We start from the raw sequence: 27,073 nt of genomic DNA on the forward strand, positions 1-27,073 counted from the left end.
AAATAGTCAAGGCACTCCATGTCCTTTCCTAACAAGGGCCAGGGTGCCTGTTTTACAGGTCTCAACTGCACAAAGGTTTTATACATGGTTCACAAACTCAGAAGACTTGATCCTGTTTGATCTTTGATGATGCTATAAACACAGAAATGGCCAAACCCACACAATTCAGGGTCATTTTCCAGAGTAAAATCTTCACTTCTGATTATAAAAAAAATTACCACTGCAGAGGAAGCCATCCCACAGTTCCCTAGTGGCCCAAATCACCTCAACGTAAGACAAACAAGATTATAAACCTCTCTCTGAGGAAGGAAAAAAAGTACCCAATTGCATGTTTCAATTAATCTTTATCTTTCTCTCCATAAGTAAGCAAAGAGTTTACAGTGCAAGTTGATTTCCACAGAACAAGGATCAGACTCCAAACACCAAGAAACAAACAAAAAGGCTTCCAGAGAAACTCACAAAGAAACAAAGCAGAAAAGAGAGGACGGAAGAGATCATGAGAACCAGCAGATCCATGTGAGTGAAGAGGCAAAGCACACGGGACACAGGAGGCCCCGTTCCAGCTGTGAGGTGCAAGTGCCATACAATCAGTCTGGCCCCACCAAATCACATTCTTATACATGAGATTCTCCAAGTGAAACAGAGCCCTTACCCTGTTTACACCTGTAGACAGGTGGGGTCAGGATGGGAGTAGCGCTGGGTGGCAAAGTGGGTTGGAGATGGGAGGCAGGTGGGGGAATAACGTCTCTCTATTTCATGTATTTCTTATCCTTCAGCAAATCATTCTGGTTTTATTTCACTTTCTAGTGGCCCAGGACTCCATCCTCTTTCAGTGCCCAGAGGAGGAAACCACCTGACTACAGGCCAGTGGGGGCCAGCAGCACACTGGAACAGCTCTCTGGGAGAGGATGGTCATGCTGTTACCACTGCAACTGCAAAGTTTAGGCCAGGGTTACAAGTCACAGAGTATGTGTCACATTATCCCTGTACTTAATGTGACAGACCTGTGTCCATGCAGTGATGCCACTGGGTCTAACCTGTAGCAAACAGCTCATGGGCAGCAATTCAGCTCCCAAGAGCTTGAAAAAAAGAGCACCAAGGACTATGCTTTGATGGAGAGCGGAGGGTCGCAGTTCATGACAGGATCCCTCACATTTCACTGTCTGAAGACCACGTGGGTCTAAGACAGCAGTTCCTCCCAGTAGAACATAAAATTTCATTTTATTCAGGATTCAAACCCCAGGGTGTCTCCACTCACCAATATGTAACCCCATGATGCTTAACCAAGCCAGCAACAGCAGATCTCCCACCAATTCCCATTCTGGCTTCCCAAAATTTATGCATGCTTGGGACCCAATACATTCAAGATCCAATAACTTCATCGATAAGCAAAATGCCCTGAAGAATTAAACTTTGCCTCAGCACTCTCCACTCTCTACTGACATGGAGATGCTTTTCCTCCTACAACTTCCAAATTCCTCCTACAACTTCCCTGAGTGCCTCCCTCAAACCCTTGCCTTAACAGTAGTGTGCAAAAGACCCTTCTGCTCCCTGCATTACTTCAGCTTTCCAGGCAAAGATGGAAGGATATGGTTCCTTTCAAAACCAAGTGACGGTGTCCTTTCAGCCAGTGTGAGAAGACTTAAAATCAGGTCTCTTCTCCTTGCTCTCACTGAGCCAGTCCCTTCCTCCCTGTGTGCCCACGTGGATAAAACAGGGCTTTCAAAACTAAGACAAGTCTCCTTTGCAACAGCCCACCATGAAGGACAGGCTGCAGGGCCTGGAAGCCACACCAACAAAACTTCTCAAGCAGTTTTCCAGGAAAGGACTAAAGAGATTCAGAATCAAGACACAAAGTTTCCCTTCAACATCTTCTCCTTTCATTTAGGTGGGAAAGACTTCTCTATATGCAACTGAGACACCAGGGAGACATCTGCAGCCAGAAGGGATGCCCTGGAAACTTTATGGAGCTACATGGAAATAACTGCAGTTTCCAAACCCTGTCTCCTGCAGGAATAGCAGCTTCTCCCCTTGCACCCAATTTACAGCTAGTCTTTTTCAATGAAATGCTGACTCTGACCAGGGCAAAGACAGGGTCAGATTGGTTTCCAAACCACATCCAGAAGCAAAAGAGTAACAGAGGAGCTAAGAACAGTCTGATTTCTAGTGCAACCACAACAATGGACAATCCCTTAGATATCTTTAACTCAAGATTCATAGTGAAGGGTGAGGGAAGAGAAGTGAGCTGGGGGAAGGGATGTCCAAGCAGGTCCTGATTAAAGCTTTAAATGACAGGGAGGTAAATGAAGTGATTGTCCTTTTGGTCTCTCAGCTGGATGTGAAATGCAGGAATAGCTGTGATGAAGCAGCACGCCACAGTCCTTAGATCCAGTGTATTTCTCTCAGTAGAGGTAAGTGCTCTCTTCAGACCCGTTGAATTTCAAACAGCTTAACATCTGTGTCATACCAGATTGGGGGATCCACATTTCTGAGAGAGAAAGACAAAAGCCACTTTACTCCCTAGCCAGTGGCCAGTTACACAGAATTCAAATCTCACAGCCATGATTACAGGAGCTGGCTGCACAGCATGCCTTCAGCTTTGCATAAAAGGAAATCACTGGTTGAGAAATGCACCTTACAGGGATGACAGTATCTACAGCATGCCATAAAGCCAGAGCTTTGCATAAAATCTCTGCACCAGACCCTCTGGGCAGCTTTTCTATTCCCTGATGCTGCCAGTTTCCAAACAAGCAGCACTCCCAGATCAACCTCCTTCATGTCACCCACTCAAAGTTTTGGAGCAGCTGATTCACCCCAGTCTCTTCCAAGGGAACAACATCTTTCTATCCTTTAAATATGAGATAACCCAGGGCTGGCTGAGTGCATGCATTCTCTCTGTAGGTCTCCCAAAAGTCTGGAAAAGACCAAGCTGGTTTACCTCAAATAAATAACTCCCCACATGTAGGTGCGGAACCACATAGCAGTGCCCGAGTTTGCCTGGTACTTGCGGATGAGGATGGGGTGAGGCACTGGCAGCAGCCCCACCAAGGTGCCATGCTGCAGGAACTTGAGGATCTCCGACTCATCTGTGAGACCTCTGCCAAGACACAGACCAGGAACATCCTTAGCATGTCCCACAGACACCTCCAAAATTGCTGCAGCACAAAGGATCAGCCTAAACAAACACAGATACTGAGCCATGGCCAAAGAGAACACACCCCCTCTCCTCTGTAAACAGAGTGGAGAAGGGATCAGACAAGATGTTTGGCAAGGAAAGTAACAACTCTGCTGAATCCAGGATGCTTTCAATTAAACTTTACAAGGTTTCCTTTAGGGGCCCTCCAAATTCAAACTCTTCCAAACTCATATTGCTCCTTAAACACCACACAGCTTTTCCTCTCCAAAAATCTCCTTACTTGTCAATGCAGATCTTCTCCACCTGAGGGACCAGCACCTGTAAGAGCCGCATGATTGTCTGCAGAGGAAGCTTTGACTTCCAGGACATCACCTATAGGAAAGAAAACAGCAGGGAAATCAGTGTACTGCATTAGCAAATTTTTACAGCTGTCTCTGCAATCTCTGCAACAAATGAAGTTTACAATAATCACAAAGCTGGTGGGTGAACTGAGTGCACAGGAGAAATACAATAAATCCTTGAGCACTGGAATTATGAGGCACCCAATGAGACCAGTGGGGCATTAGTTTGAAACAGGTAAATAAAATATTTCTTTGCAGATGTCAGTACATTGAAGTTCTGGAGCTTTGACCTCAAGTGCCTGTGAGGAAATACTGCTCTGGGAGAGCCTCTGATGGCAGAGAAGGGGCAGGGAATGTGAGACATTTCTGCCACAACTCTTTTTCATTATTTCCTCTGTCCAGATGCCCTTACCCAGTCAGGAGTTGGAGTCCACTGTCCACTGGAGGATGCACTAGAGAGACGCCTTCGATCCCGCCAGGAATGTGATGCCTCCTATTCATAAGCATTATTTTTAACAAATAAAAACAAACAAATGCAAACCACACTTAAGAGTAAGAAATACAATCTATTTTCTGCTGATATTCTCCCCGGATTTTCTAGAACACTATTGGGAAAGACAGCTCAGCCTGTCCCTAGAACATGTCAAACCCACCCAACCTTCATTCACCAAAACCCATGTGCTCTGACCCAGAGAGTGGCAATATTTGATGAAGTTGGAGGACCCTGTGGATGGTCACTCCAGTCACCACTGTTGACACTCTGCTGAACAATCCACCCATGGCAGAGTTAAACCAGGACTGACAAGAGACTGTTCAGGCATGCTTCTTTCTCTTGGCACAGAGATTAAAAATAGTTAAAGGCCACAGATTTTGCAACCTTTGTCTACTGAGTATCTTTGGGATTTTTTTGTGTTCATTCTGGAATATCTTAAAGAATATTTTTGTCCAAGGGTAGGGTCCCAGCAACTCCTATCTAATAACTCTTGTCTCTTGAGGAATGACTGACTCAACCTGGCTTTCCATATTCATGGTGGGAAGGAGGAAAGGAAATAACCCTCTAAAATCACTGTCGATCTCTGCACAAGGTGAAAACAGGGAAACTTTTTCCTTTAGCAATGCTCCTTGACCATTCAATGCTACAGCCTAGAGCTGACTTTTCTACAAAACAAATGGGCATAGCACTTCCTTCCAACAGCCATCCTGCATGGACTCATTCACTCGTCACCTTCACAACCAGAAACAGCCAGCTTAGGGTAGAGCTGTGCCAGTGTTGTTCGGCTGGGGAACAGCTTGAGTCAGCTGCTGGACACACATGGAAAGACCCATGATTATGTTTCATGGGCTGCTGGAAGAAGAAAACCTTCCACAAGTTCTCAGTCAAGATCTCGTTTAATGACAACATAATTAATTGTGTGCTTAAGATGTCTCACTGGCCATGGGCCTTCACCTGGCAGGCAAGGCCAGGAAGGGTAAGTAAAATTAGTACTGGAGTATTTGGGAATTCTGTACATTCCAATCTATTCAAATCCACTCTGAGGGCAGCACCTCAGCCCAGCCTTCATGGGAACACACTGTTCACAGCACCAGCTAGCTAAAAGATTCTGGTAGAGCTCTCCATCCCAAGGGAGATTAAAAAGAAGCAGCAGTAAGAACCTGAGCTGAAAACGTAAGGAGGATGAGGAGGTTTCACAGACATCCTCTAGCAATTCTGCACTCACTGCTCTGTCATAGTCTTCATGTTGGAGAAAGCTCATTCAAGTGCCCCAGCTCTTGTGTCACAGCGCAAACATGAAACACCCAAATGATGTAACAGCCCTTCTGAACCACGTTGTGTCCCAGCACCCTGCACGTGTGCACACTGCCTTTAGTGCAACGCCTTTTTTCAGTGGGCCAACAGACCTCTTCTTCTAACCCCTCATTTTTGTTCATTTCACCTTGTCCTTCCCTGCACACCAGTGTCTGGCCTTACCCCACTCCAGGGCTCCCCATCACTCAGGGCTGCAGGTGGGTTTCCCTCTGGTGACAGCTGGGAAGCCTCAGGCTCCAGTGAACGCATAGTCCCATCCTCTGACACCTGGGACTTCTCCGTGAGCTTGTCAATCCCTGTGTTCAAAAGAGGAAGAGCTCAGAAACACAAGTTAATTAAATATGTTTAAAAGCAGAGGGCTCTTCACTGCCCCACTATGCATAGACACCCTGTGTCTCTGCTGATATTGGAAAAGCTCCTCTTTCAACAGGAGAAACAAGATTTAGCTTTGATTTCACAACCCCAAAGGAGTTTTTCTTTACAAAAATGCTCCCTGAGAAGGAATATAGGTTCATATGGATAAAGTTAACCTGAGGCAACAGGTCAAGATTAGGACAAATGGTCATGTGGACGCTAAGTCTGAGAGGACAGAAACTCAAAGCAGTTTGTTTGTGATCAGCTTGGACCAACTGATCTGAAACTCAGACTAGAAGGCAGTTCAGTTATTCACAGATGTAAACTCTTAATCTCTCCACACCCAGTGAAAGGGTGAGTCCACTCTGTATCTCACAGAGAAAACAAACCTCTCTCCTGTCCCAAAGGTAAACTAAAGCTCACCTGGAGTAGCCACCAGACTGGCCTTCAGTGTCCCTGGTTCAGCAGGGGCAGCAGGACGTGACCCTTCCATGGAGACCCCGTCCTGGGAGTTGGTGCGAGAAATGGGTTCAGGGCTTTTCTTCTTCCGCTGCAGCCCCTTCTGGATGGACTGGGAGTCCGTGGGTAGGTTGGCCAACTGGTGAAAGACATTCCGCTTGCGGATAACAGCATACACCAAATTGGAGTTCCCTGGGAATCACAGCAACAAAAGGAGCAGTGAAGTAAAGCTCAAAGAGCTCTGCCAACCCAGCACAGCCTGACTGCTCCCACCCACAAAGGCAGTGGCACAAGGAAGAACTGAGCAGAGCTCAATATCCTCTTCTCTGTTACAAAGGAGTACAGAAAATTCAGTAAAATCCTTCCTAGGCTAAAAAGCTGACAAGAAATGGCTTGGTGAGGGATTTTCAAACAGCTGAGAAAAAAAGAGACAGTTTAAACAATATATTAGCATTTATTTTGGAAGAAAAGATTATTAGACAAGGTTCAACTTTTTTCTATCTTCAAAAGAACTCACAAAACAAATCAGGGCATTTAATTTGAGGAGACACAGGCTTGAAATAGCAAAGACAAAAGGCTAGAATTCTTGCTGCCTGCAAGATGGTACAGAACAGAATGAAACCATCCCCTAATATAAAACACAAATTACATCCACAAAGGCTGTTTCTGGATTTGGCAATTGCCACATGCAAGATTCCCATCAGGGAAGTAGAATGGTCATTCTTGATTTGCAAGTTTAGAGCAAAACACTAAATTCTGACCATGTTTAGGGACCTTACTTTATTATTTATTAGGTAGAAGACTGTCATGCTATTAAGAGGAAAGCATGAGGCATTTCCTGGAAAGCAGCAAATACCAGAACTTTCTTTGGATGAGGTGTTTTGGTGTTCAGCCCCCAGAGACTTGCCAAAGCAAAACTGAGAGCCACTTGAAAGTTTTGTCCCGTCACCTACACTGCTGAGCAACACGAGCAGTTTCACAGCAACATCCAGCCAGTCACAATTTATGTGTTACATGCTCACTCCTCTCTGTGCATCTCACTCTCTGCAGGAGGGCTGAGGTTATGCTGATAATTAGCTGCCATCTCATTTTGCTCTAACCAAATTTGCCTGGGCCAGGACCCAATGCTGATTATCTACTAACCCAACTTCTCAGTCCTATGTAGCTGATTTCTACACTTCTCACCTCCTCATCTCCTTGGACTTCCTCTGAACTTCCATCTGACATTCTCTTGGACTAAACTAGTGCAAACCCATAAATAAAGCAGTCTGTTACCATCAAACTGGTACTGAATGATGTTGTTGAAAACTTCCAACAAGAAGAAAACAAGATGGTGGTTCTGGACAGCAGAGAATAGGAACCAGGTGGTGGAAAAAGCCTCCAAGAGATGCAGTAACTTGTTAGCAGCCACCATAGAGAGAGACTTCAGGTATGGAGACACTGTGGAAGGCAAACAAATTAAAACAAGAGAAAGAGACAAGGTGTATTTATTCTCAAAAATACACCACTAGAAGTTGCTTTTATGACCTTCCCACCCTTACACTTCTGAGAAGCTGAGCCAAACAGTTCCACAGAAATATTTACAAATACAAAGCAAATGAAACATAGATATTGCCCAGTAAAAGGAGGCATTGCTGCTTTTAGAGGGTTTTGTTTAGTCTTACACTAATAACAGCACCTCAGCTGTGCCCCCCTGAAAAGCTTCACAACTGGAGCCACCTCACTAAGTCACTAAGTCCAAGGGAAGCACATCCACCGTGAGGAGGCGGCACTCCCTGCTGGAAAGGGACAGTACTGCTAACTGCTGTCATCAAACCTGCTGGCAAATGTCCTGTTGCCACTCCAGGGGACTTCCAGGACTCTGCTGTGCCTCCCTCTGCCCCATCTGACCATTCAGGCAGATCTTATCTGCACTCGCCCCTCTAGCACAGGCTGGAAGGGATGAGATTCCAGCAGCAGGCACTGGATAAGTGTTAGGGAACACAGGCAGGGGCACAGGGAGAGGGGAGTGAGAGCACTGTGGGCTGTGGCATCTCCCCACACAGTGCTCACCGTTCACAACGATGGTGAGCAGGCAGTCAAAGAGGGGCTGCAGCCGCTGGTGCCCACTGGTGATGATCTTGTGAAAGACCTGTAGAAGGAAGGATCTCTTGAGCAAGGCAGTACCTTACTGAAAGCACCCTCTCAACCAAAACCAGTGCCACCCCCACACTAATTGCTTCCTGACACCATTCCTTCCTAGGTAGGGCCCTGCACACTCCACAATTACACAGGTGGGGAAGGCTGCTCTCACTGCAGACTTGCACTCCAGGAGCACAAGCTTTCATTTACAAGGAATCCTTTGAGAATGTGATTAGGGCCCTATAACACCGCAAACAGAAACTGTGAGCTGTTCCACAATGTTCAGGCAGCCTGGGACAAAACTAAACCATCAGGAAGTAAGAGACACCTTCACCTCTAAGAGACTTTGACTCTGAACCCTTATGATAGCTGCTTGAAATGCCACAGAACTAATCATTTTACATTTGATTTTAATGCAAACTTCTAACTCACATGTTTGTTCTAATTTTAGCTATATCCCCAGACACGGAAAGATTCTGTGCTTACAAGTGCCTTGTAAGCAGTTCAGACATTCGCAATCTTGGCCTTCCCACCTTTAGATGGCATGTCTGTAGAGAAGTCCTAAGCATAATTAAAATGAAGAGATGATCTGAGACTAATGGAATGCAAGAGCAAAACGCATAGTGTCAAGAGCAGTTATGGTGGGCAGGTTTCTTCCTACTCCTTTTAATAGGAATCAGAAGCTGCTGAGAGATTCCTCTCTGGCAAATGAGAACATGACAGAAGGGAATCACCTGAGGTTCATATTGCAAAGCACACAGCTGCTCACAGGCAGTGTTGTGGGCAGACTGAAAGGTAAATGAAACTTGCAGCAACCCAAAGTTGTAGAGATGACTTGGTATCACTGTTGTCCCCACTGACAGATGTGCTCCACACACATCTGGTTGCCTGGGACAGAGCCAGATCTCCTGCTTTCCCTACAAACAATCAAGTCTAGTAGAGGGCATGAACCCACCCCCTCATGACAGCAGTGCAGCACCATAAGGAGTCTTGTTCTTTGGGATCATATCATGCAGATGGAATTACACCTCATGCATATGCACCCTGCCAGACACATCACCTCAGGTTAACAGTGTGCATCCCACACACCTCCTAGCTATTCAATGGGCTTCCGATCTAGGGAAGGTGAGTATATTGAAGGAGGACAATTTTTTGTGGAGCTAGGAGGGTTCAAGAAGTGCTGGAGCTGTACTCACTATGATGAGCAGATCTGCATGTGTCCCTGTGAAGACAGGGATGTCCATAGGCACTCGTACAGAATACGGCTTGTTCAGTCGCACCCCAAAGTTACGCTCCCCACTGAGGAGCAGGAGGATAAAGACCCCAATGTGCATCAAGCCCACTCGTGCTGCAAGGAGAGAAAAACAATGTCACAGTGAGACCAGTGGAATTCTGTGAGGGGCAGTAAGGACAGAGAAGAAACACTATTGGACTGATAAAAAAACTGCACAGACTAAACCATCCTGATAAGGAACATCCCACACAGAGCTCCCCCATTGTCAATACCAGTGTCCTTCCTAAGCACATCTGTGTTAAGTCTTATCAGTGTTAAGTCTTGCATGCTTTTCCTCATGATGTTCTTAATGTAAACATATCATAGTAGGGAAGATCTGACTACTTCACTACACAATAATGGAGTTATGCCTGATTTACACACATGACAAGAGCAAATTGCTCATTTTTTCCCTCTTCACTGGACCAGGGACACAATTTTCAACATGAGGACTCAAAACATTAACACATACTAAGGAAGGATCTCCCTTCCCTATATTGCAGGATAGCTCATGTCCTGCTTCTAGCCTCTCATAAACATTAAAACCCAATTAACTGGACAACTCCATGTTTGTAGAAGGTCAGGAACATGCATTCAAGATGCTGTCAAGTGTTAGGGAGGAAACATCTCAAAAACATTCTAGCTCAACTGTCAAGCACAAATCATTCAAAATATTGAAAATAACCAACTTACACTGGTCTGCTCTGGCATCATTGAGAAAATACAAGATTGGGACAAGAATGTCCAGAACATCACTGCTCTTCAGCACAAAGAAGAGGAATTTCTGGAAGAAAGGGAAGGATTTCAGACAAGCATAGGCATATACTCTGCAACATCCACAGGACTCAGGACAGGCAGTCTCAAGCTAATCAGTCTCTCAAGAATATTAGAAAGGCTGGTGTATGCATTACCTCATCAACTCCAGTGTTACTCATATAGTTATTAAAATAACTTTACAAACCTACTGCAGAACCTGCTTCCAGCACAGAGCTTCAGGAGCTGCAGCCCCTCTCCCAGGCTGTCCCTACACCCAGACCCTCATCCCCTGCATCAGTGGGGCTGATGACCACAGCATCCCAGAGCCACTGCCAACTTCACCAGGGCTTGGTCCAGCCAGAGCCACAACAGCCAAGCTGGGGTGAAGCTCAGCAAGGAGCAGATCCACACCTTGTTGAAGTCACAGAGTTTCCAGAAGAGGACAAGGAGTTCCTGATGGAATTGTATCTTCTTGGCAGAGTTTGGCAGGTAGGTCTGGACCAGCGGGTTTGATAACAAGCGAGCCACTCCTTTCAGGATGAACTGGAAATCCTGCCAACAGATCAGGAAAGAGACTGTGGTGGGCCCAGGGCTAATGCAATCAGCATGAAATCAGGCACAGAACAGTGCAGGATGGGAACATATTACCTCCTCCCGGTGTATCCTTGAGAGGTAATTCACAAACAGATTGTCTGGTCCAGGAGGCTGCATTCAAAGAAAAGGAGGGAAATGCTTACTGGCAACAAGGTGTATTCAGGAAGTTGACATACAACAACCAAGGTCTTTCACTTCAGCTTTCTGCTCTGAATGATCCAGCTTTAAATGCAAGGAGACAGAGCACTGCATGGCATAGTACAGACAGGGGCTTTTCACTTACATGCTCCTGATTCAAGTCAGTGACCAAAATCTAGTATTTTGGTCATATATAGGTCTTTAATGACTACAGGACTGAAGCAGGATTGGAACAGAGAGAGCAGACTGCAAGGGGATAGCAGTGCTGGGTCCTACAACTCAACATTCAATACAAGCTGGTGTGAGAGGACCCCAGTGAGTTCAGGGGAGCAGCAAATACAGACTCCAGTATCACTTACATCCACATCATCCATGGCTGTGCCAGTGGTTGTGCCATCCACAGTGGGACTTGAACTGGTGGAGCTGTCATAGTCCAAGGTGACGATCAGCACCTGGGCCGCCTCCTCCACCAGTGGCTCACGGTAGTCAGAGAAAAGCAGGTGATTGTAAGGAATCCCATAACCCACGGGGTCGTAGGCACAGACGACATTCAGGAGTGAGGTGAAGAGTGGGAGTGCATGTCTAAGAAGAAAATGCTTTCAGAAGGCAGAAGCAGGAAAGAAAAGGTACTGCCTTAGAGAGGGACAGGCATATCTCTCCTCAAGAGTCTGGGGCCATGAAAAAACACAGTCATCTTCTCTAACCTGTGACAACAGTCCATGACTGAGCAGCCTGGACCCTAATTCCAGAGGAATCTTGTGCAAAATGTGAAAATGGGAAAGGACCTCAAAGCTCTCTGGCCTCTGGAAAGACAAGACTGTATGTCTTCAGCCTCCAGCCAAGTCTGTGCTCTCCTACAGCGAGTGTCACCTGAGGAGCTGGAAGGCCCAAAGGTCCAATGTCACTAGAGGGCAGCATTCATCCGCCACCAACACCATATCCCCTGCCCAAGGGAACAGGGTCTACAGTCTACACCTGCCATTTCCCACAGGGCAGGGATCAGTCCTGCAGCAAACTCCACTGGGCACCGTGCTCAGACTCTCCTTTTGCTGCTGAGGAACACTTCTTACTGAGCAGAAATACTAATGGAGTGTATATGAGACAGGGACAAGGTAAAAGAACAGCCCCTGGATGTTGGAAGTAACAAGTCCTATGGTTCCCCATCACCAAACACTCCATGGAACAGATTTGAAGGTATTTCTCCCCTTGGCACCTAGGCCCCCACCCTTTACCCTCACCTGTTCTCTGTAGAGCAGAAAAACTGTACCCAAGGATTGGTGTTGCTGCTGTCTGAGGAGGGAGGCAGGTACATGGCCTCAGAGAAACAGGTCAGCAGCAGCTTCAGAAGCTCTGTCCTGAAAGGAGAAGTAAAGGCCTGGAGCCATTCAGGAGCAGGGACTGAGCACAGAAAGCACAGTCACCACAACAACACGTTAGGAAGGCTCAATCCCATCTAGAAAGTCCTTCCAAGAGAGAGCTAAGCCCATTTCATTTCCTAAGCCATACTGCTGTCATTGGCACAAAGCTCAGCAGAATTGCTGCCTTACAAAAAAAAATCCAGTACAGAGCTCCTTGGCATTTCCAGAACAACAGTGTTTACCCAGTTCCTGCTGCAGACAGTCCAACTCCCATCTTATACTATGAAAAGCTATTAAAACAATCAGCTGAGGTTTTTTTTTCTGTGTTGCCAGTCCTGACATCTCGGAAAGGAGCAAGCAGAAAGCTCCTTGGGTATCATGGATACTCATGGAGGCAAAGAGAGCTCATTTCTGCCACATCTCCCTCTCCTGAGCCCAGTTTCTTTTCACTCTGCCTTAGAAGAAGCTCTTACCTATTCAAGTCATGGATGTAGTTGGGCTGTGGAGAATGAGCAAAGCCCACTCCCGCCTCCCAGATGTACTCACAGCTGTCAATGGAGTGGATATCTTCTGCTGTGTCCTGTGGGAGAAATAAGAGGTTGAATCACAGAAGGCAGGAGTCAGAATTGTCAGCAATGGAGGTATAGCCAAGGCAGTTCAGCCCCTCTCTCTAGACAAAAACAGCAGAGAAGCATCCAGACCATTGAACTGTACAGAAGGTCCCACCCAGGCCTGAAAAAGCAGGTGCTGATGTCTTCAAAGAGTTCAGCCTTTGCAAGCAAGGGATAAAACACAGAGATATAAGTACTGTGCATGATGGAGGGAGACATTTCCAGCCATAATTTTAGTGCTGACTTCAGTGGGAATATGGGTCAGTCCTGTGTCTCCTGTGCCCATTCTCTCACACTTTCTCTTTACCCAGTGGTACTTCAGCCACCATCCACCATGACCTGTATCTGTGGGGTCACATGCTGCTCTGCCATGAACATGAGGTGGTGGTACCCATCTCTCTGCTCTTAAGCTGCAGTCAGACCATGCCCAGACAGGGAAAGTCAGCTCAGCAAAGACTACAGAGGCTGCAGGCAGCAGACAGGCAGCCAGCAGCAAGGAACATAAATCATTCACAATCTCAGTGTCTAATTCCAGTTGCCCAGAACCCTGAAAAACCAGTCTGTCTGCTGCCAAGGGAAATATCACAGGTGCAAGTGGTGGGGGGAGGCTCTCTCAGGAAAACCTGTTGTCACCCTGACTTGTGCAATCCATCCCAGGTGACAGCACTAGACAGCAAGTCCACCTGTTTCAGCACCACTTACTCATAGCACATGAGTAGCTCTGATCCAGCCTTGCCCCTTCAGCCCCAGGTGATAGATTTCAACTTTCTTTATACTACTCAGAAACCCCAAGCAATCAGTTTAGTACTCAGATTTGTCAAGGAATTTTGCAGCCATCAAACACACCATGGTTTAGCACACTCATTTTTAGTTTGTGTCAGATCTATCCCAAAAAGGAGAGCTGGTTTTTTGTTTACAGACTGAGCCTACAGAAAACACAAGAGTCACTGGCAGGGAGAAAGAAGGTGGGAGATGCACCACAATCTGTTCTCTGCTCTTAGCACACCTGGTAGAAGATCCCTGCTTCATGAATCTCCTCTGAAGTACAGACAGCCACCATAAGGATCAGAACATATTTAAATGTCTTTGCTGCCACGATACAAAGAGGGAGAAGAGGAGGAAAGACAGAACAGAAGCCATCTACTCATTCAGATAACTACACACGTGAGCAGGCAAACAGCTTCTTCCTGCCCCAGACTGCAACAAACTGCCAGAGAAAGGAACAAAGTGCTAAAGGTCTCTGCTCTGCTTGCAACAACAGAAGAGCAACTGTTTGCCAGCACAATCATCTTTTCCTGAGGGGTGAGCTGTAGTGTGTGGGTAGTTGCCAGCCACTCCATTTGAGTCTCATCCCCAGAACATCTGTTTTAGAAGGCACAAACACCATACTATGAACCCCAAATGATGATCAATATTACTCACTGTGGGCTCAAGCTCAGCAAATCTGTATTTTCCTCCCTGAAGGCTCACAGGAAGCTGGGGGTTCCCAGGGTCCCCCTCACCATGCAGCCAATCTGTCTCTATGCAGATATTCTCATGATTCAACTTTCAACTCACCACTGTGCTCCTCCGGTGGCTCTGCACAGTGAAGTCAGGACAGAAGAGCAGATCTGTGACAGCGAGGAGCAATGACTCGGCCAGTGGCCGGGCATTTTCATCATCTTCATCTCCCTGAAGTGACAAACAGAAGAGCACTGTCAGTTCAGGGTGAGCAAAGAGCACACAGTAACAACACAGTATGCCACATCACAAGATACACTCCCCAAAAACACACAGGGAGGCAAGACATTACACAGAAACAGGAGGAAACTAAATGAACAAAAACCCAGACAGTACAGGAAAGAATTATTCCCTTCCCCCCCTCCATGGTGATGACTGAACAGGAACAACCTCTTTAATAGCAAACTAAGCAGACAAAGACCTGGAGATGCCAGGGAAAAAGAAGAGTAGCACTGTGTATGTACACTTTGCCATGTGGCTTGGTTTCTTGAAGACAAAAGGAAAAGGAAGCATTGACAGAGAAGAGGGTTTTACATTCATGAAGGAGGGCAATTTGGATGGTGTATGGAGACAGCAATAGGGAGAAGCCAACCAGCAGCAATAAGGTGTAAAACCCCTCGAAGTTCTTTCTGCATGGGCTGCCCAGAACTGGAGGTGACAGAGCAGGGTGAGGCTGTGTGCATCAGGCATGGGGCTGCCCCAGCCTGCCATAGCAGAGCAAGCACAACAGCAGAGAGGATTGTGCCATCTCCAGCATTCAAAGAAATCTCTCCAAGCACTCACGGCTACTCCTCTGCAGCCATTGCGGGAATCCTTGCCAAATCCTGCCTGTCAAGAGCATCCTGCTTGGGAGGCCTTTTCACCACACACCGGTGCTGGAGGGAAAGGCAGAGAGCAGGAATGGCAGGAGCTTATCTACCTCAGCCAGGCCTCTGTCAGCCTGAGCACAACACATGGCTCTTCAATTACAGCAGGCAGATATGGAGATAATGGTCTGTGTGGCTCTGAATCTGTCTCAGTGACAGCAGGGAGAATACCACTAACAGGGCCCGGATGTAAGTGCAGGCACAGAAAGCATGGATGGAGCCAGCTTTGCCAGATATGCTTTGACTTGTGCTCACAGTCAGAGGTGAAATGACAACCATTAGGGTCCAAGGGGATTTCTTTTCCAAGAGTGATCTTTGCTAAGAGCATCTCAACTGCCAGAAAAAATGTCCCAGCAGGCTGCAGGTACCCCACATCAAAAATGGTGATACACAACAAACCAATACAAACTCCCAAGGAGGACGGAGGAGCCATGGCTCTCGGGAGCTCTGCCATCCATCACTCCATCATGAAGCAGGTGAAGGATAATCACAGAGGTATTTACTAAGAGTCCAGGCATACCATCATCTTCAGTTCCCAGACAGAAATCAGCCACCAGATAGCAAAGCTGTTGCCCCAGATTAGATGTGATCCTAGCTTTCCTAACATCTCAGGGCTGCACTTGTTATCCCAGCCTTACAGGTTAAATGCACATGGTTAAATGACTGAGCACACTGAACCACAACAGCTCCACCCACACTCAGAAGGGTTCCCCAACAAAGCACAGGTGGACTGGGCTGGATCACCTTAGGGTGACCCCACCACTCTGAGGCTGAGAAACTCTCTTCCAGGTGCTAAACAAAGTGGAAAAACGGGAGTAACAGCAGCCTGGCTGGATCAGAGCACCAGGCACCCCTGCATGTTCCTTCCCAAAACAAGTTCCTCCATTGTTAAGCCTCTCCAGCACTCTCTGGCCCCTGCAGGGATGAAAGGATGGACAACCACCACCCTCTCAATCACACAAATCACAAAGCAGGACTAGCAAAGACTTCCCTTTTCACCACCCAGAACTTCCTTTTGATGTGCCCTCAGGCAAAGCAGATTAGAGGTGACAGGCAGAGACAGCAAGAGGTGCCAGTTCACACTGTACCAACCACCGCCAACCCTTCATAACTCTCCCCAAAGACACTGCACTGCACTTAGACTCAGGAGAACCACATTCTTCAGCCACACTGACCTACAGATCAGAACCTCATAGGTGAGGGCTCTCTATGCACAAAGCAGCTGCTGAGGGAGCAAGCAGGCAAATATATACTCCTAGTATAACTCAGTATAACTAGGATAACTCAGCTGTGCTTTCAGTGCTGCTATTCCTCCTATTTGCAAAAGATACTAAAGCACTTCCACTCTGTTCCTCTGAGAGATGCAAAAGAGCACTATTGTGCTTGCTCTCCAGACAGAGAAATGTGGGGAGGCTGAGATACTCCCCAGAGTTATGCACATCACTCTTTAACTGCACTTGCTCAGTTGTGGGCTTCATCTCCCAGGTTAGGCCCCAGGTAAAACTGTATCACTCAGCTCATAAGCAGGGTATTGAGTCCTGATGCCAAGACTTTCTCCGGCACTGCTCACTTTAAATGTGACATTGTAAAATCAGTCCAAACAACACCCTGTTGCATTTTGATTTGAAACTTAAATCAACTGTAATTAACGGAACAAGGACATTTCAGTCTAAGAAAGTCATACAGCCTTCAGTACAGCTCTCATATTCATGAAGAGTCATACCTCCAGTTGTACTGGAGAAGCCTTTCCTCATGTATCAGTGTTCTACAGCTACACACACAAGTAAAACATTCAGAAGATGCAGCAAGAACCAAAAGAAGGGAAAGAATTTAGAAAGTGACATCTAATTTGTGACCACATAGAAATAACTGGAATAAAATTGCTTCTAAATACGCATAGTGTCTCCTCACTGCAGCTTCCCCATCATCCTCCAGAAAGAAAAATAAGTGACAAGAGACAGACCCCTCCTCGGCCAGCCCCAGGGACAGTTGACCAGAAGAAACCTCTCCAGTCTGGGTCCTCAAAGATATAAGGCAGGATACGGGTGAGGAGTCGACAGCAGTTCAAGACAATTTGTCTCTCTTTCTCCGTGTGGCAGCCACTCTCTGCTCCCTGCACCAGTTTCTCCACAGCCTGAAGGAAACAAAACCAAGGAAGGCAGCATTAGCCTGGGCACAAGTTAGCAAGAGCTTGGCAGATCTGTCCTGCTAGTGATATCCTCACACAGACTTATAAGCCGTTCTTGGGAGTCCATTTTCTGCCAGTTTAATGGCGCTGTTGCTGTTCAAAACTCTTAAAAACAGGGTTAATGATTTTAAACAAACCTTCTTGAATTTCTGCTGTTCCACTGCAAGAGACCTCAAATGCCAGGGCTAATCCATGCAGCACATGTGTAGTGCCACGTGAGACAGACAGCCAAAGCACCAGAAGGCTCCTTCCAGCACTGCTTCATGACACCACGCACTGAAAAGGGCAGATGAGATTAATCAGCCACAGCAAGGACCCGAGATGCAGGCAGGAAGGACCAAGGCAGCAGCACTGTGTGAGGTGCTGGCAGGGGATGCTCACACAGAAACACAGTCTGACAGTTCTGTCTGTGTGATTACAGCAGGGACCTCTCCTGACTCAGGAGGTGGGAGCTAAGTTGCTGTCTGGGTTAAGCACAGGGATACAGACTCCAGCAGCAGTCCTGTCAAGGTCCTGCTGCAGCAGAGAGTGGTAGCCCAGGTTTCCCCACAGCCTGTGAACAGGACTGCTGTTCTGGAAAGAGCTGCTGGGCTGAGACACTGCAGCCTATCCAGTGGCTGCTGCAACTGCCAGTGGAGGGTCACTGGGCTTTTCAGAATAGATGTGGGTCTCACCAGGCAGCAACCACAGCAACGGGAGGCATTGACAGGAGGCTTTACCTACAGACAGAAAAAAGCACTCTTTTACCTCCATGGCTGCACCCATTTGCTCTTACTCCCTGATTCCAAGGGGAAACAGAGGCAAAATGAAAATCAAAACATTTAACAAGGATTCACCTTGCTGGTTTTCAATTCATGAGGTCATGTGCCCCTGCTTATTTTCATGGCAGACTGCCTGGGTCACTGACTCTGCCAGCCTGCGTCACTGCATTAATGGGTATTTAAGTGCTGTTTGTCCCAGCCTGTCACACACTAACTGAGCTGAACGATTTCTCCAGGCACACTTATGACTGTACAGCCTGAACCTCCAATCATGACTGTAAATGACACTTCTCCACAAACACAGCATTGCTAAGTCCAGTGGCACATTGCACATGGCATTGGTCAGGGCCCTCAGACTGGCAAAAGCACTGCTGAAGTCTTGTGGGCTCCTATGACGCTGATATCTCAAAATCTACAGCTCATGGATGAACAGTCCTGCAGTCACAAGGCCTCCCAACACACCTGTTTCCAGTAGGGAGAAGAGACCCTATTTTAATCTTGGTTTTGGAAGAAAGAAGACACAGAGTCAAAGGGGCTACAGATCTCATAAGTTGTTCTCAACTCCCAAATTCCTCATTGCCAGAAGCCAATACTAGGGAAAAAACAATGCAGTTTTCCTCATGTTCGTATTTTTTTCTCGAGTATCCACTACATACATCTGTCTACAATTCACAGTCAGAAGTACCTTTACTATGATTCATAAGTAAGTCTCATTCACATATTGTAGAGGAGGAAAGAAAAACAGGATGGCAGCAGCTATTTAAAACTGGAAAAATGCCATTCCAAATGTTTTCAACTACAAATTCAAGACTACTCTCGGCATGGCTCGAATCAGGAGCACTGTTAACACCTGCACTTTCCCTGGCAGAGTAAGTCTCGAGCTATTGCTCATTAGCTTGACAATTTGCCAAACCTAGCAGGGTAGGAAATGCTGCTCAATGTCTCTGTGCTCCATACAAGGACACGACAACACCAGAAACAGCATCAGGAATGTTCTGTTATCATAGCAGAAGGAAGAAAAGTCTTAAAATCTTCCTCGAACTTTATCCAGGAATTTGTGCAGTAACAGTCTGCACACCCCTCTGGGATTCTCTCAGCTTGAAGCAAGACTAATGCATGGTGAGGTGCAGACAAGGAATGGGGTGTTCCAGCCTCACACAAATATGCAGCTTTGCTACAAAGTCCCCTAAGCAAGAAGCAGTTTATAGAGCAGGCAAGACCCAAGAGGATCAAGTGAAACACAGGAAGGGCACAAGAGGAAAAAGGCTCCAAACTGATCAAATGCCAGCTATGGTCTGTGCTAACCTATGAGAGGAAGGGCTTAGAATTACCCTCAGGAGGAGACAGGGACAAGCAAGCACATTGTGTGGTACAAGGTATCTGTAATTCCTTGGAAACTACTGTGCTGTTGATCCAGGGACACCCCTGCTTGCACAGCTCCACAGAATAAAACAGCACCAAACTTACCTTGTAACACAAAGTTGCCAAATTTGAAGGTGATTCTTCTCTCACTGCTCGGATCTCTGCGGCTGGTACAAGGGCAAAGACATCCTGCACTGAAGTGGCTGTGTCTGCCCAGAATTGGTCCCAAAAGGCATCATCCGTAGCCTCCACAGGCTGTGGAGAGACGAATGTGGTTACAGATGTAGAACTACCATTCCATAAGATCCAATCATCAGCAATTATGCCTGGTTTGGGGATGGGATGAAGCAAGAAGAGGTTCAATAAAACATACTAGAACTAGTTTTATACATCAGCCTCTGCTTCCAGGCCTTTGGGTGATTTATCTCCCAAACTGAACATTCCTTCAGACATACAGGAGGTTTCATGTTTATCTGCAACTGCTGCAAGTAATACAAGACCTTCACCACTGCACATGGGCCAGGCTGTCCCTCTGCGCTCTGACACCTTCAGAGCAAGTCAAGGAAGCCCTGAGTGTGCACTAGAATTACTTCTGTTGTAACCAAAGTCTCGAGGAAGCAATCAGGGATATCTCATTAGGGCACAAACAGACCCACAGAACTGACAGAGCCACCTCATAGCACTTACAGATAAAATGTAATTGATCTTTCTGAATCAAATATTTATAGAGAACTGGACTCAGTGCAGCCAGTTACTGCCAAAGCTTCGCTCTTAAAAAGCACTAAGTGTGTCATTCAAAGAGGAGATGGAAGAAGGAGAACAAAGAAAACAATCCATTTAAAACCTGCGGTCGCAGAAGCTCAGGCCCCAACCCAGCCCTGAGAACACACCTCTTTCCACTACATTTTCTGCCAAGAGACAGGCACTGCCCAAAGACAGCTGGGAGTGCTCATCTCACCCAGGGGTCCAGCTACAGGGGTGCTGGAAATACATGCCTGTTTATGACAAGCGGTGTGAAAGAGATGGATCCATGATTGCAGTCAGAAGAGGAAAATGTGAGCTTTCCCAGGAGTTTCACCAGCCATGGTGTGGGCACGCTTGGCAGGTCAGAAGTGCTGCTCACCTGAGCACCCCCAGCCCTTGGCTTGGGGTTTGGAGGAGCCTCCTGCCTGCAACCAGCACCAGCTCCAAAGCAAACAGTAGCGCTCGCTAAGGGCAATAATCAGCACCGTTGGGTGGGTCTTGCATGTCAGATATGAAAGGGGCAAAAATATAACTGTGTGCTTAATTCAAACAACTCCTGCCCACTCCCAGATCTGCTGTAGAAGGCAGAAAATTTGCCCAGCCCTATGCTGTGTCTAAATGCCACTCAGATGCCACTCATGGGAGCACAGGTCATTCACAACTCTGTCATAGAGAAGTGCTGCACGGCCCCATTTGCTGTCACCTCCTGAACTAACAGCCCCAGCCCAAGGGCATTCGATGTGTCACCACCACCTAAGGCCAAAAAGTGAGAGGGGCCAGCTACCCCAGACTGGTACAGCCGGTTACTGCCCTGAAGCTCTTTGCCTTAATGCTTCAGTGCTCCTGGTCCTAGTCCTTCCAGTCATGCAGTGAACCAGCCCAAGTGACTCCTAAGTCTTTAAAAACAAAACCAGGAAAAAATAACATGTGTATTCAGACATCTTATTAAACTCAGTCCTAGTGTTGAAAACCTAATTCTACCACCTGGACAGCAAAGCAAGATCCCACCAAACCTCTTCCCAAGGGAAGAGCAACTTTTCCCAAAAGGTTCAAGATCACAGCTCCTAAGAAGGGATCTGTAGGAACACTCCAACCCCATATTCACAGCCCAGCTTTCAGCTGAGCATGTGAAGGAGCTGAACTCTTTGTAACCTGGGCATGAAACACTTAAATGGAAGGAAAGCTATTTTGCATGTCTCATCTCTCATTGTACTCCTCAAAAAGAGACAACTATTTGAAAATCTGATCTATATAGTGCATGAAATACCCTACAAATCCTACACCCCATTTCAAACCACACACCACAACCTCATGTAGAACTGCCACATCTACATCCTGGCTGCCTGCCACAGCCACTCCCACTGACAACATCAAGCAGCAATTGCTGCTAATTGGGCATCATGCATAAATAATGCCTTCACTCTCATCTACAGGGGAAGCAGAAAACCATGTCCCTCTAGTAGACACTGATCCCTTTACCTCTCAGTAGCCTGAGGCCTCCTCAGAGGTTGAACACAGTCGCTGTTTTACAGATGGCAGCACAACATGGATTGAGGAACTCTGACTGCAGTCCCTTGGTGTAGGGAAGCACAGGGGTGATTCCCTGAGCTGTAATGTTGGATGTACAGCAGCATTCATGTCTTGGCTGCCATCTTGGCAACCAGATTACACTAAAACACTGGTACCTTGCATTTTTAATAGCTTTAGCAAGTCAGCTCTTCATCAACAGATGGTATCCCATGTACAATCCTGGGACATGGATTCAGTACTGAGTCACTCACATCCCCACTGCCTCCCTGTTTTAATTACCAGCCTGGCATCATGAAGCTACTCAATCCACATAATATTCATCTCCCTGATAGAACATTACTGGCTGTTTTTAAGCTGATTGTATTCTGCATGCAGCATCTCTGGGGATCTAAATATCCGTTTCCTCAGCTGAGCTCACCCAGCAGACTGTATCCAGCTCTGCAGAGGAGAGAAATACCGAGAAATACAGCCTTGTTCACCAGCCAGGGATATCTTCATTTGGAAATGTCAAGATTTAGGTACAAGTGTTGGTACAGCACACTCAGCATACACAAATCCCAGAGCACCTCTAGTCTTGACAGTGCTTCAGCCAGAGAGCTCACAAGGAGCTGAATCCTCAGCACAGGTAAGAAACAGTTTAATGTTCCTCCAGCACAGTGCAGACAACCAGCTTTGCACCCGCAGAACTATGAGAGTATGAACTGAAGGATCAGTAGCTCGACTCTACTCTGGAAACACAACTGGCACATCTGGACAACAAAGGAACTTCCTGAGCCACACACATCTCATGGCAGAGGCTGCTGAAGGTACAGAGCTGACTGGCAGAGAGAGACTCTGATGCCCAAAGCAAGCTCCACACCAAAGGGCTGAGGTATTTGTAGAGCAGATGTTGCTGAGGACACAGTAGGCAGATCCAAGGTGATGTGACAGAGCGGGCAAGGAGGGAAATTCTGCCTTCAGTAAAGACCTCCCACGTGCATGCTGGCCCAACAAAGGTAAAACCAGTCATTCTGGACACCTCCATTCTTTGTTTTCTACTAGTTGTAAATGTTGTGCTTCAGGTTCTTTGGAGCACACCACATACACACTGCAGGAGTTAGGAAAGGAAGACACTTGGTTTGGAAGCCTCAAACCAGTTACTGAGCAGAAAATCACAGCCTGAGCAGGCAATCCCCAGACAAACAGGATAACTCACAGGAAACAGGAAAACAGAGAGGGCCTGACCATGTCCTAAAAACAGGAAAAGCTCCCAAGGTGCAGTCTCCCCTATTTGTTACTGTCCTTAGCTTGACATCAGCACCACCTTCACTTTCTCTTTTAGACACAGTTGCTCACAAACTCCAGCAGTGTGTATGTGTATGTTTATACTCCTCCCAACTAAGAGCTCTCTGAACTTATAACTTCAATCAAATGTCCATTCCTAACAATTCCTCCAACAGGCCCCCACTGGAGGGCTGTCCTAAAACTAATTCTAAGGTTGCTACAGGCCTTCAACAGAGAACCAATGTACAAGCAGCCACTAGCCTTGCTCAGTGTGTTCTCTTTTTGCTTCTTGCCAACATGCCAACTAAGCATCCCACCAGCCAAGGCAGGAATCCTTTGGAGCAGGGGATCAACAGCAGAGCAAGCTGCTTGTCCCTGGCCCAGGTTTCCAGACAGTACTGCACAAGCTCAGGCAGTATGTTATAGCAGTTGTTCCTTTCCATCCCAAATGTGGCAGAACTGTGGTGTGTAATGACCATTCAGGCAGCACCTGATTGAGCTTTAGATCAGTTAACCCTGCAGGGCCAGGGATTAGTTTGAGGCAATCCTCACATCTTTGTACCACCTGTTTGTGAGCCACTGTGCAAAAAGAAAGCCAGTGGACAGACTTATTCAAAATATAAATAACTAGTAAGATTTTATCCCTCCTGCCAAGGACAGCACCTCTAGACAGGCTTCAGAGCAATAATATTTTTTTCTATAGGATCTTTGCAGTCAGCAGTGCAGAATCAATGAGAGACTTCAAGTCTACCACCAGTTCTCTACTCTCATAGCAGAGACAATATCGCAAAGCAAACTGGAAAATGGGATTTGTAGAAGTCTGTCAGGGAATGCCCAGGATAAAAGTCAGCTGTGTGAAGTGTTAGTTACAGCTTTGCTTTTAAGACAACTTTTCTTTTGATCAACCTGAGACTCTTGGACAGCTGAGTCAAGCTTGAACACTGTAAGAAATGGTCTGCCAGGGACCAACCTTTCTCCAAGCACAAAGTGTGCTTTTATCAGACACAAGCTAACAGCCCATTGTACTCCTGGATTTCCACACCAGGGAAAAGGAAAGGACTGGGGTTTGTTCCTCATGTTTGATTCTTCCTGATTCTTTAAAAGCAGAGGAATAGCGCACATTAAAATCTAACAAGCTGGTACACAAGATCAAAATTTCTTATATTCTGGCTGATTGCTAGCAGGAACCCCAACTGATTGGGAAAAGAAAGGTGTTTCCCCAGCAATTAAAGCTCCCAGACCAGTTCCCTGCAGTTGACCAGCCCTGACAAACTGTCATATTCACAATCCATGTTTCCTTTCATCTGTTAAATAGGCTGCACTTTTATGGGCAATTTGGGAGGGCTCACACATTCTCTGTTATGAAGCACATCTGTTTTACTATCAAAGGGATGGGCCCTACCAGTATAATGTCTGCAGTGTAATGTAATATATACATATCATATAAAAATCCTGAAGACCATTTCTCCATGTATAACTATAAATATACATCTGTGGCATAAGTTAATTTCTTCCTTCTGGTAATACTACCCTTTATAATCAGTGAAATAATTCTGAAGTGATTTTTCTTTTTTAATACTCTTTGGCAGTTAAAAAATCAATTAAGTCAATTCCATTTGCATGCAGACTTGGTTCCACTTTCAAGGTCTGGGCTCCATGTGTGCTGTAAGCATTCAAGTGTTATATTCCTTAAAGATTTATTTAATTTTTTTTTAAATGCTCACATAGGAACACTCATTTTTTATTTAAGAAAAGCCTGGAGATTATAAAAACTTATTTTTAAGAAAAAATTAACTTCTGTGCCAACGCTAAACCTTCACCAATGAGTGAACAGTGACTTTTGCTCAACCACTCCTTCCCACCAGAGCCTTAGGAACACCACACAGTGCATTCTGAGCTCAGAGTTTCATGTTACCGATGATTTGACAAAAATCTCTTTACCCAGCTCCCTAATGTCAGAGGAGAAGGCTGCTAAACAGGAGACAGGCTGCTGAGGAAGCAAAGCATGTTGTGAGCCAATAGCTTGGAAGGATTTGTCTCTGTCCATTATTGCAGCCAGGGTTTGGATCCAGGATCTCATGGACCAGGAGGTTTTACTGCCAGTAAGAGATCAGAAGGCTCCAGGAGAGCCCAGTCATGCGTTCTGCACAAGCAAACACTGGTGCCCTTCTACAGAATGTAAATATGGGAGCGCCAACACCCCACCCTTTTCCACATGCAGTCAATCTCACCTAGACCACAGAGACGTGAAATTAATCCAGGCAAGAATGAAGCTTGTGCTCCCTCCTTTTTACACCAGGCCCCAGTGAACCTTCTTCCCTTACACAGGTCGATAAATCAGGGGAGGGGAGCACTCTCGCCTGGGCTCCTGATCCAAGGGATTGCCTCATACAGGATTTTCTTTGTGAGCAGCATACCGGGCAGAGCCCTATAGGCCTGATTTACCACCCCTCAATCTCTTTACAAGCACATTTCCCCATGAGGGAAGGATAGCCCAAAGCTGAGGATACTCTGAACGACTTCACATGCAGAAGAGACTTTGGAAGAATCCCGTAAAACATTAATTCCCCCACTTCTCTCTTTACCTACATCCACAACTAGTGTTTTTAAGAATATATTCACAAAAGCCATTCTTTAGCAATGCAGATCAATGTGATACTGCTTTAGAAAGTATAAACATGTTTTATCCAGGCTCTTCCACAGCCTTACCCATCTATAATTCAATTCACAGTAGTAGCCTCTGTCTCTTGAGTTTTCACAGATTTTCTCCTACCACCCTTTACTCCTTTGCATCCATAGCCTTTTCTTGTAAATTAATTCCCCATCATTAACTATCTTTCTGCCATCACCCTCACGTTTTCTTAGCAGCTGTTATTGCCTTACTTCTAAAAGTGGATCATAACAGCTGTTCTCCATTGTGGCTCAGAAGAATCAGAGATGTGACTGCTCAATAGAGCAAAATCCCTCTGCTCCTTAGACAGAAGGACAGGCTACTAATTTTCTGCCAGTGTGCTGCCAGTGGGCAAGCCACTTAAAACAAAAATTAAACAAGCTCCCAGGACATACACAACATATGTTAGACCTCTAGGCAGCGACCCTCCCTTCACACAGCCCTGACTTTCACTTAACTCCTTCTCCTCCTCAGCCTGCAGAAATAAAGCATTATTTCACAGGTCACAGATGGAAATCTCTGCTGCAAACAGCACAGCTGCCCAACAGCCCTTTCCATCAGCTATTAGCTAAAAACAGGGCAAGGTTCTCCACCCATTTGATGCGCGGGGGTGGGGGGAAAGGATACAGAAAAAGGAGCAGTGGCAAACCGTGTGATGTAAACCCGCAAGCTGAATACTTTAGGAGCTGTGGACATCCCTTATGACAGCAGCGTCTGCTCTGTTAGCACAAAACGCTGTTCAGCAAGACACAAGATGTCACCAGAGGCGGTGACAGGGCCTGGCCAGGTGTCCCTCCACACCGGTGACAGGGTGATGGGCGCAGCCTGCCCTGAGCCCCATCGGCCTTCGGGCACGGCCTCGCCGGGAGAGCCTGGCCAAGGCCGGCCGTGACTACAGCCCCGGCCCCACAGGCAGGGACTCGCTCGGGAACCGCGCACAGGAGTGCCGGGGGTGTCTCGGCCAGGGCCGGCTCTGAGGAGCCCCTCAGGGCGGCGGTTCCCGAGATGGCGCGGCCCCCCTCGCCCCCCGCCAGAGATGGCGGCCCTCACCTGGGTCTTGGTGGTGAGCTGGATCACCGCCTTCCTGAAGTTGAGCTTGGAGTCGGCGCTGCCCATGGTGCGGCCCAGCTGCGGGCAGGGCCGGGCAGGGCTGTCCCCTCACGCCGCCGCTCCCCGGGCCGCCGCTGACGCCATCCCCGTCCCCGCGCCGGCGGCTCCCGCTGCCTCCCTCCCTCCCTCC

General features: G+C 46.9%; 1 protein-coding gene across 1 annotated transcript; it reads right to left on the reverse strand.

The window, feature by feature from the left end:
* Positions 1–324: 324 nt before the first annotated feature.
* On the reverse strand, positions 325–27,044 carry HID1 (HID1 domain containing). The gene is made up of 19 exons (XM_015645853.3): positions 26,884–27,044; positions 19,731–19,880; positions 17,278–17,448; positions 14,506–14,619; positions 12,811–12,917; positions 12,218–12,334; positions 11,339–11,561; positions 10,896–10,952; positions 10,659–10,799; positions 10,185–10,275; positions 9,415–9,566; positions 8,150–8,228; positions 7,373–7,537; positions 6,062–6,289; positions 5,447–5,580; positions 3,890–3,970; positions 3,417–3,508; positions 2,939–3,097; positions 325–2,488 (listed from the first exon to the last, which is right to left on the reverse strand). Exons 1-19 carry the CDS (start codon positions 26,947–26,949, stop codon positions 2,425–2,427), a joined length of 2,391 nt encoding a protein of 796 aa, XP_015501339.1. The 5' UTR covers positions 26,950–27,044; the 3' UTR covers positions 325–2,424.
* Positions 27,045–27,073: the final 29 nt, after the last annotated feature.

The sequence above is a fragment of the Parus major genome, chromosome 18, assembly GCF_001522545.3.
Source record: "Parus major isolate Abel chromosome 18, Parus_major1.1, whole genome shotgun sequence".
Taxonomy (NCBI): Eukaryota; Metazoa; Chordata; class Aves; order Passeriformes; family Paridae; genus Parus; species Parus major.

Bases quoted from the DNA above. Each gene is read 5' to 3' on its own strand.
- HID1 (XM_015645853.3), bottom strand. From the start codon at position 26,949: ATGGGCAGCGCCGACTCCAAGCTCAACTTCAGGAAGGCGGTGATCCAG. The intron at 9,567-10,184 runs GTAAGTTGGTTA...CTCTCCTTGCAG, and splicing joins TGATGCCAGAGCAGACCAGT to CACGAGTGGGCTTGATGCAC. The intron at 5,581-6,061 runs GTGAGCTTTAGT...TTTTGAACACAG, and splicing joins CAGTCTGGTGGCTACTCCAG to GGATTGACAAGCTCACGGAG.